The 11,354-nt window shown below is 39.6% G+C and overlaps 1 protein-coding gene across 1 annotated transcript in view; it reads right to left on the bottom strand.

The window, feature by feature from the left end:
- The window catches only part of RECA2 (recA DNA recombination family protein), a 51,587-nt gene extending 40,461 nt beyond the window's left edge, over positions 1–11,126 (bottom strand). Inside the window, exons 1-2 of the mRNA XM_039114819.2 lie at positions 10,946–11,126; positions 5,392–5,449 (exon numbers count right to left, since the gene is read on the bottom strand). Of these exons, the coding sequence (XP_038970747.1) occupies positions 5,392–5,449; positions 10,946–10,987 (100 nt within the window). The 5' untranslated portion in view covers positions 10,988–11,126. The remainder of the gene's footprint in view (positions 1–5,391; positions 5,450–10,945) is intronic.
- Between the last annotated feature and the right edge of the window lie 228 nt (positions 11,127–11,354).

Below are 11,354 nucleotides of genomic sequence, written 5' to 3' on the forward strand. Positions count from 1 at the left end.
TCGACTTGGCATGCAAGGTAGACCTATAGGCCGCAAGAGTATACGTCAAGGTGGCAACACGGAGGGCTCTAGATAAAGCATCAGCATAAATAATGAATACATAAGAAGAAAGAGGGCAACCTTGCTGAAGACTGATAGTAGAGTAGAAGAGGGTCGTAAGCGTTTCACCAAAATGGCGAAGGACAGATCCTGAATGCAGCCCATGATCCACCGGATCCATACCTCATGGAACCTAAAGCTCGCCAAGGAAAAGGAAAGAAAGCTCCAACTCATCCGATCATAGGCTCGCTACATGTCCAGCTTGACCGCCATAAGACTCCGTCGACTCGGAACTCTTTGAAGATCATGCATGAACTCCTGAGCAACCAGGATAGTGTCAAAAATGCTCTAGCCTCCCACAAAGGCCCCATGCTCGGGCCTAATGAGTCTGGAAAGAATCCCTCCGAGTTTGGAAACCATGACCCTTATAATAACCTTATATAGAATGGAGCAAAGGCTAACGGGTCTGTAATGACCCGACTCAGTGGCATCCTGCCTCTTGGGAATCAAAGTGACAAAGGTTATCTTCCATTCCAAAGGCATCAAGGATGTATGGAAGAACTGTTGAATGGAGGCCACATCACGCTAGACGATAGCCTAGTTCCTCCTAAAGAAGAGAGGAAAACCATCCAACCCTTGTCCTCCGTCAGCGACTAGATAGCCTCCTGAACGTCCCTGGTCGTGATCGGCCTGATGAGATCTCCATTCTCGGACTCCGAGACTCTCACCTCAAGCGCTGGTTTGAAAGTAGGGCTACAACACTCTCCGACTGGGCACCACCTTAACCTAAAAACTACAGCAGCTCTCGGCAAATACTCCCCGCATCCTCCGTCATCTGGCCACTATTCTCCATGATACTCCGGATCCTGTTCCTCTATCTCCCGACAACTATCGATTGATGAAAAAATTTGGTATTCCGATCACCCTCCAAGACTCGCTGCCCTCTAGACTTCTGCCGCCAGAGGGTCTTCCGTTGGCACAGAAGCGAGTGATGCAGAGAGAGACAATAGAGCCTTTAGTCTCTTCCAGTCTTCTGGTAATGTCCCCCACCTCCTCCTTGTTCTACCTTTGGTGGCGGCATTTGAGTAACTCTAGCTTACGAGTCACCCTGTACATCACATCCCCCCATACTGTCATACGACAAACCTTCCTACCAATGTCCCAGAAGAGCGAATACGAGAGCAAGATTTTTTCAAAGTGGAAGGGGCTACAATAAGGGTTAAAACATCTGATGAGGAACAAGCTGTGGTCCAAACCAATGCGGGCTAAGTGACAAACATGATAGTCCAGGAAACATTGGACCCACTCCACCCTGGAAAAGGCTCTATCAATCCTCTCCTAGACTCTCGTTCGCCCCAGTCGGCTATTGCACCAAGCGAACCTCGGACTAGTGAACCCCAGATCCACGATGCCATTGGTCTTGATAAAGTTCCAAAACTCCCTGATCTTGGGCTTTCCTAAGAACACCCCCCCCCCCCCCCGGGCTTCTCCTACGGCCCGTCAATGCAGTTGAAATCACCAGCCACCAAGGTGGGAATGCCCTGCTGAACCATGCAAGACACCTCACTCCACAACTCCCGATGCACCTTGTAATCCGTATTCGCATACGCAGCAGATAAATACTAAGGAACACCATTACTTTCAGTAATCACCAATGATAGCTTGCTGGTTACATCTACGAAAGATGTCAAAAGTGGCAAAGCCCAACCTCCACACCACCACAATGAACATTCAAATCACTAAATTAATCACTCCATTCAATTTGTTTTATGATCTAAACAAAAGCAATGGAAAATAATGTCAAGTAAAAAAATATTCTTAAATATATTTTTGAGTAGTTGAATAAACTAATTACAAAAGAATCCAAACTAGATTCAATAATAAAACCCAAACCCATGACACCAACAAAAAATGATTGATTTATAGGCTTTCTATATAGATATAGCTGCATAATACAAACTTGTTTGCAACCATAATTATATATAAGGTGAATATCAAAAAGGAACAACATAAGTAACTTTGGAAGGCATGCTTCGTAAATTAATTGAAGAAGAAGAAGAATCTGGACCCGACAAACTTGTTTACAACCATAATTAAGGATAAGGTCGTTTTTTGATGTAAATATTTAAAGATAAGGCCAATATCAAAATGGAACAACATGAATAACTTGGGAAGGAAATGCTTAGTAAACTAATTGTATCAAAACAAAATGAATGGAAGGAACAAAACTTTCCCTATCCAGATTGTTTTCACTACCTTGGTTCTATCACATTATATGGCCCTCATAGGCGTAACAGGGGGCTAGGAGCGGGAGAGATGAAGAACTGCTTACCGCTGCTGGTAGCATCATTGGTGGCTGGAGGAAGAAAACAAAAAGGCAGGCAAGAGAAACATGCCAATATAGGAATATGGGGAAGGTGGGGAAGGTGAGAAAGGTAAGGATGTTTAAGCAGCCTGAAGCTAGGTGCCCCAGCCAATTAAAGCACCTAGGCACCCGCCTAGGCAACTAGGTGGGCATCTTTTACAATACTGGTGCTATCTCTAGCTATAAACTGAACTCCAACACCTATTATGCAGACTTGCTTTAACAGTAATGAAATAATTCAGAAAAATAAATTCTACAACAAAGTACATATTATGATCTACCCTTGTATCAAACCTTGTCATCAAGAGTCATGAAGACGCATATGCAAGCATCTCAGCTGTGGTTTATGGAACATATGCACATTGCATAAGTAGAAATAGCACTGGCTAAAGGATAGTTTATTCTTTAAAATCCTACTGGAAGTGTTTGCGTCAAATCTGTGTACTTTCACGTCTCCAGATTTAGCTAAAGCAGTGTAGATTATAAAGAAAATTCTAACGCATTCATACACAATAAATCACATAATATCACTATTTGCTTTTCGTTTCCTATATTGGATAAAGTTGTCAATTTATTGCCCTTTATATACTCAGGTTTTATGGTTGCTCCTTTTGTTCACTTGTTATAGGTGCATTAAGAGATGACCCTTGGAGAAGTTAATTGTAGTTTTGCTTGGACATGGACACAAGAATGGGTTTCATCCATGTTTCTAAATGTTTGAACCGAACAGGGGAATAAAAGAAGATCTGGGGATACACAAAAAAATAATTTTCAATAAAATACATGGTTTCAGTATTGTATAAAAGAAAACATTAAATGACAATATCTGTTAAAGTCCTCCAATATATATATTTCTCATTCAAACTTCCCAATAAGCTTGAAGATTTTAGAAATATGACATTTCACAGTCATTTTAGTACCAAATTTTTTACCAATCTATAAAAAGAACAAAACCTCACTTTTAACATTATTATGCAACTCAAATTCATAAATAGAATAGTCCAACTCTATCAATTTCAGAAAGCAGCAGTGATAAAAAACTGATAAGTATCCAAGTGTCTAGAGCTTATCCGATTCAGATGCATATCTAACATGGATCCCAGAGGCCGGATACGAGTGACCGAATAATGTAGGTAAATTGCAAATGTAGTATAGGTCGATGAGAACAGAAGCAAATGAATATTAGGGATGATTTTTCAAGGAACCTGTAGAGGATATGGTTAATATATTGATTGAACCAAAACAAAGCAATCACAATGAAACATCAATTGGAAACATATATGGGTCATGGGCATTAAAAACAAGGGACAAGAACATCTCTATCTAGATAATTATGCGTGGTATTATTGTACAGTAATGAAGATATATCTTGATTATCTTAACAAGATAATATTGGGGTGAATGAAAGTAAAGAACAGACAATAATATTTAAAACTAAGATCCATGATATTCTGACTTTCATCATTCATTTGTAAAAAGGGACAAATTGATAAGGTGACATCAATGCATGACAATATGATGAGTTCTGCCAAAAAGACGATGTTAATGTAGATATGTGGTGAAAACCAAGAAACCGCAGGAAAATAAAAAGTAATTATAGAATCAAGGGATGCACAAGAGAGGTATTTTGAAATACGTTAAAGTGTTAAAGAGAAGAGGAACAAGTGAAAATGAAAAACACTTATAATGCTGAAAAAATGGTCTTGAATTACCAAATAATTGGGATAATCTTGTTTATATTTTGGACAATAATTTTCTCTAAATCGTATGAAATAAGTTGGGCAAAAATGATCGCACTTTTGGATAGTTACGTGAAAGTCATATGCCAATAGTGCATGTGCTTATCACATAATTGTCCAGAAGTGCGATCATTTTTGGATAGGAAGGCTACATGCGATATAAGTGGCGCACAAGGTTTAACGAACAACAAGAATATGATTAAGGATTGGTAAAAACAAAGAATACTAGAATTATGCCCAACAGGGAATAAAGTGATGAAATATAATTGATGTGGAAAAAACATAACAAGATGGGAGAAAATGAGGCAGACAAACATTGGAACAGTGATGAGAAAAGAGGTAATCCAAAAGAAACAAAATGCATTCAAAAGACAACTGAAAGTATCCATTGTATGGAAGACATGGCATATACTACAGATTAAATACATAAAAACCTTAACAGAAGTAACACCAATTGATTGGAGTAAAGCTAAGAGTATTGATACTTATAAATATAGCAGAATTATAGAATTATACTCAAGATAATATTTCAGATACATGTTAATGTAAAATATGCTATGATGTTACTCATAAATCATGCCACTAATAATCCTGACCAAGGTTCGCCGTATCGGTACCGAACCCCGTACCGGTGCCGCACTAGTATAGGCGTACCGAGTGTCGGTACAGTACGGTATGCGGTACGTCAAACGTACCGACATTGGCGTACCGATACCGGTACCCATCAGTACGGATACGGTACGACCGGTACCGACCGGTACAGCATACCATGATCCTGACAATATTCCGAATGGATATATTTCGATTCTAGGCTTGTTAGCAAGCACATTAGAACCCGAAGTTATGAAAAGGAGATCACCATAACAATAATGCCCATATGCACCCATGCAGTGGAAGTGGAAGAGAAAGAAAAATAATAGATGTCTGCTTGTTGCAGCTAGCAGCACTTGTGGATGTGTAGGCACGCTCAGATTAATACAATGCATGGATTCCATACCAAAAGAAAAAAAGAAAATCTAGCAGTAAATGACAATAATCCATCTATCAAGATCAACAAAACCATAAGATACAAAAGAAAAAAAAAATCTAGCAGTAAATGACAATAATCCGCCCATCAAGATCAACAAAACCATAAGATACAAATATCCAGAAGTTAATGAAAGGAGTGGTTGTTGAACATACAAAGTATAATTTCTAGTTGATGACAAACACTCCATAACGAAAAAGAGGAGAACAAAAATGCATCACCTCTAGCAGAGAAGTTGCAGAACTGAAAGGTGGACCCCATGAACCCTTGCCTATAAATCTGCCCATCAAAGCATCAGAAAGAGAAAAAGAAATGTTACAAAGCAAATATCTCAAAAAGCATACTAGTTTTGTGGCTTCAGATTGTTAAAAGTTGTTGATAGAAGAATTGTTTCAAAACTAAGGAATGCATTTGCATTACTGAAAAAAGAAAGCCTAGTTTTCCTTGGGCCCACAATGAGACACCTCTTGATCTTCCTCATCGGAAACTCTTAGTATTTGTTCCTCCATGTAAAATTATTAATGTCCATGTTATTTATCATACAAGAAAATCACCATCTACAAGTGCAGCTACTTGAATAACATGATTTAAAAAATGGAGAGAAAAAAGCATTTAATCAAGTCAATTACATTACTAAAAGACCATACTCTCCAAAATGATTGGTTCCTCAGAACTTCAAGGGAACAAATCTCTAGAATGGCACCATCCATGAAATCATACAAAGGGGAATTCCAATAATAACTCAACTTTTGCTACCTTTGGTGTAGGCATCTAAAGTAGGAGCTTACCAAAATCATAGATAAATTTAATTGAAACCTCATCATATCACCGCACAAAAAGATTGCTATGTCCAAACACTCAAATAAACAATGCCTTAAAATAACCATACCTATGACATTACAAATCTATATTGCCAAAAAACAACAAAAACCCATTCATAGTGAGAAAATTCTCTCTAAAGCCCCCATCTCTCACCCTCCCATCCTCACCCATTTGCCCCAACTCTTAGCACCACTTCTTATTGAAAGGAGAATGAGAAGAAGAGGAGGTCCTCTCCTGCAAAATCTAGCTATTCCCATTTACATCTTTCAATCTAGCTATGCACAGTAGATCTAGTCACATAGACTCAACCTAAAAGAAGGAGAAGAACAAGAAGAGGAACTCCATTCTTTCCTATCTAGCCATGCCACCACTCAATTGCCACAAACCTTTTATTTCCTTCAACGTCAATTCCCTCCATCACTTAAGATGGTATTGCCTTGTTGTGCTCATCTAAAGCAACCCCACTTGACACCACAGGTTGTTGGCGCATGACAACCATCATGACAAATGAATCAATATGTATCCTTTTCCCAAGAAAAGAATCTACTACTAAGGACTCTTGTTTCTATTTATTAAGTAGTTAGTTAACTCAACTTGGCGGTTCAATTCTAGTCATCGGGTCAAACAGGTTTTCAAAATTTTCAGGTTTTGAGAGGATAGCATTTGAGAAGTTAGAGTTAAACAGGTCATAAAACATTATTAGATATTAGCGAAGTATGGATAAAAATGGATCAGATTATATCCGCCTGGATACATTTCAGTGTCAACATCCATTCTACTCTTAGAAGCAAATAGCTGGAGCCTTTCGTCATCTTTGAGTCTTTGGTCGTCCTCATATAAATGACTAAAAGATCCTCTAGAATTAGTTCAATTAATCTGATAATTAATCCAAATAAGAGTCCTAAAGAATATGATAGATGTTGCTCTTTTTTTGATTAAATGTGCACCTCATATCCCTTTCTCTCTCCCATTTCCTCACATCCTATAACCCCCGCTACATCAGCCTTTTCACTCTTAAACTATTTAATTATATCAAATATGTCTTTAATTACTTTGGTTAGAGAGATTAGCATCTCTCTCTACTTCTCTTTCTGTTCACCAAATCTCCTAGCCAACCCACATCTCTTTCTTAGAAGCAATAAACATCTTAAATATTCTAGTTACAACGATGACCTCTATCTTCCATCAAAATAAAAGGGAGAAACCCTCTATGTTGCATCTACCACAAGAGTCATTTTTCTTCCTTAAAATCTCATACTACATGTAGTCAAGCAAGAGATTATAATATCCATACACAAATGTATTTGCGAACGAAGATGTCAAAATCTCTAACTCCATATAAAGATATGTTGTTTTCCTTCCAAAATAGAAGTTCAATAAAAAACATTATCAATAAAAAGACTTCCATGAGCATTGCATGTAACATGCGTAAGGTAATCATAGAGAACAGGGTTTGCCATTTGCAAAGCATATGTATTTTACTAGTCTATCCAAATACGGATATAAATTTTAGCATCAATCTTGTTGTTGTGGCAATAAATGAACTAAGGTTACATGGCGTGGTCAAATTTGTCCAGCTCATAACCCATGCGACAAGCCAGGCACGCTCCGAACTCCAAGGCACTTTGGTTGGGACCTCCAAGCCAACCTGAAGGCTGGGTTGAGCAGAATAGAAGCAGTCGACCTCTAAAAACGAAGTCTCTTAGCTCATCCCAGCAACCTCGGCAATCAACCCAAGTAGAGCAGAACCTCCTTGCTATAGAGGTAGCTCGATCCCTTCGCCAATAAGCGCACGAGGCTCCAGCAATTCCAACACATGCCAGATGGTTAGAGCATGTCCTCGGGTTGTTGGGCCACGTCAGCGGATTGATACAGCACGTTCCTAAATTTGTTGGGATACGATCCGCAGAAGATTCAGGATTCTGACTATAAATATATCCTGAGTCCCCCTATGAAAGGTAAGGAAAAGAAGAATAACACTCTATTGTCTAATGTCTCAATTACTTTACCAACATTATTACTTTTTTCTTCCTTCTCACTTCTCGCCAAATAACCCTCTTTGACTTAAGCATTGGAGGACCCGACCGGAGCCAATCCAGCAAGCTTGCTAACCCTTGCTTATTGCCTCGTAGGTCGACAAACGCAATCCGAGTCGGCGTCCCAAGATCGGCGTCATCTATGAGAGAGAAATGAAGGAAAGCCATAAAACTTAGAAGAAACAACCACCAAGAAGTTATTATTCTAATGGCTCTCTCACAGCTCCCCAAGATCTCAATCTCCTCAACCGGCGTAGGACAATACTTGTATTTATTAAAGAAATTCAAATATATATTTGGTCGTTATCTAAGTACATGGTTCCATTTGCAACTCCATAACTCTCATAAATTCCATAGGGAAATAAGTGACAATGTCAACATGCCTTTAATCTCTTCATGTGGTGGATTGCATACTCAACAATCAATTTTTTAATCCAAAGTAGGTAACTTAGCAAAGCTGTTAGAATCCACTAAAAGAGTTAGGTGGTTAATCATTGAGTCATTTCTTTCCATTTTTTGTGCAATGATTTGTTTAGAAAAAAAGTAAAAGAAAATTAGAATTCTTATTTACCTTTCTTTGAGTCAATAGCAATCCGGACATGCATGATGCATGTTTAGAAAAATAAATAAAATAAAATAATTATTGGGAGACATCATCTTGGTGGACTGAAGAGAGAATACATTTAAAATTTAAATTCGTAATAAGGATCATGAAAATTGAAAAAGATAAACAAAAAGAGAAAAATAATTGATGAGTAAGAAGATGGATGCCTGGTTGATTGAAGAGAGAGCACCCCTAAATTGTTCAGATCTAAAATTAGAAAGGGAATCGTTATGACCAGAGAGATGATAATCAAGGTAGTTGGCAAACAAAAGGATAAAAGAATAAACATCTTATATTTGCTATGTATAAAAGAATAAATATCTTATATTTGCTATGTAATGAACAGGCCATTGTCAACATGAAGTTTCAGATAATGTTATTCTAAGAAGCTAAGTGCATTTTTGACAATAAATTTGATAGATGCAATCTATTGGCATATTTCTCTATCATTTAATATATAGTAAAGATAAATAATAAAGTGAAACAATATCTTATCTACAAAATTTACTTAACCAATTTATGTCTGTATTTGTATATATAGCAAGGTACACTGAACCGGTACCGGTAGGCGTACCGATCGCCTACCGGACCGGTTCGAGACCGGTTCGTACTAAAACCGATCCGGTACGAACCAGTCTTCTATTTATTTTTTTTTTTGGCTCACATCCGCGTGCGGACGCGGCAGAAAAAAAATTATTTTTTTGGTTCACGTCCGCGCGCGGATGCGCTAGGGCTGGCCTGTGGCATTTATGACCCACGCAGGGCAGCGCCCCCACGTGTTGCCCCGCGCGGATGAATTGGCCCGCGCGCCCGTGCGAGGGCGCTGCCCCGTGCGGGCAGGGGAACCACGCGCGGTGCGATTCCCAGCGCGGGGAATCGCGTCCGCGCGCGGTGGAACCGCCAGCGGAATAACTCGGGGCGGGGAACCACGCGCGGCCCTACGCCCACGCGGGATGCTCTGCCCCAAGGGAGCACGTGGTCCGAAACTGACACTAAAGCGCACGCACGCTGTGGTTTAAAAATCCACAACGCATGCGTTGTGATTAAAAAAAAGGTACCGGTGCGGTGCGAACCGGCTGGTTCCCACCGATACTGGCCAGTACGCGACCGGTACGTAGGCGGTATGCATGCGTACCGATTGGTACCGGCCCGAGACATCCTAAAACCGGTTCCCACGCTGTCCGGATACTGGTTCCAAGCTGGACCGGTCCGATATGGTTCGGAGTCCGATATGGCCCGAACCGGCTGGTACGGACCAATTCGGCAGACCATGATATGTAGTGTTAATATCTAAACCATATGTATATCCATAAAACAAATATAGCTTTGAATTTTTGCATCTGACTAATATCCATATCTAAATTTGTGTTTGCAAAATAAAAAATGGACATGAATATGGATATAGATACTCTGATATTCCATCCATATGGATGTGTTTCCGCCTTATACCAAAGTGGTCACTGATAAGATTGTATGATGAGGTTCTACGTCGAGAAAATGATAATATGCTACCAATTTTCTTTTTTTTTTTACCCAATAAATTACTTTTTATGCTGCTTTTGTACTGCAGCTTTAACCATCAACAAAACAAAAAATTAAGAAAAACAAAATAAAGCAAATGAGAAGGAGAAAATAAAACAAATTCGATGCAGTACCCAGCTGCCAACATACTGCAGCCACTGTTTAGAACCTTGAGCAGATCCCAAACTGTTAATCGACAGCTCCATCCTTCTGCAGCCACGATTACAAAAACAAAAAGGGAAAAAAAAAAGTCTCTTTAGTTTTTTGTTAGATCATTAAAAGCCCAGGTCCATGGCACTTGAGTGGAGGCATTTCTAAACACTTGAACTTTCAATCAGATGCATTTCTTCTTTTAGCCTTGTTTCCTTCCCCCATTTTTTCAGTACATGTCCAACTAAAGCTCATTCCTTTATTTTCTTCCCTGTATCTAATTCAAACATGGGAAACTGTTTCAATAGTCTGAACTCCAACAAGAGAACCCAACTCAAGTTCCCCTTCGTCCTAGCACCATTAAATCGGCTCTAAGCTTACATCTTGATTCAGGATTACTAACTAAATCAATAGAAATCAAATAGAATCTCCATTTTCACTTGAAATCCCATCAAGAAACCGCTTAAAAGATTCCTTTTGATTGAGAATAACGCTAGCACACTGTTCTGAACAAGATTCAAGCTTAAAAACCAAAAAGGACAACCTAATCGACAACAAGACAGCAAAAGCACTGGGAATCACCAAAAGGGACTCAAAGAATCCAGAATCCTTATCGAGGCGGGAGAGGCCGAGAAGGCTTACCGAGCCGGGACGGCGGACGAGGCGAAAGAGATTCGACGCCATTGCCGGGACCTCTCGCCTCGATCGCTGCGCGAAGAGAAGTAGAGTAGAGAGATGAGATCGAAAACCCTAAATGCTTCCCTCCCAATTGAAGACTTGAAGCCGTCTTTTTTGCACGATGGGAGCCGACATAACGGTTCATAAACAATTGCCGATACGTCATGCGTTTTATGACAGCTTGCAAGGAGTCGGGTTCGGTAGCGCGGTTTAAGATTGAGCCATGTTGAACCCGTGCTAACCCCACAGAATCGGACTGCCATGCACTCATTTGAGAACTGCCAGCCCTAAGATCCATCTCAAATTGCTGAGTTACGGTTTGCAGAGCCGATTCATTCACCCATCTATTTATACTATAAAGACGAGAGGAGAG

Source organism: Phoenix dactylifera, chromosome 16 (assembly GCF_051530095.1).
Source record: "Phoenix dactylifera cultivar Ajwa chromosome 16, Ajwa_hap1_PhDact_Kaust_v1.1, whole genome shotgun sequence".
In the NCBI taxonomy this organism is placed as follows: Eukaryota; Viridiplantae; Streptophyta; class Magnoliopsida; order Arecales; family Arecaceae; genus Phoenix; species Phoenix dactylifera.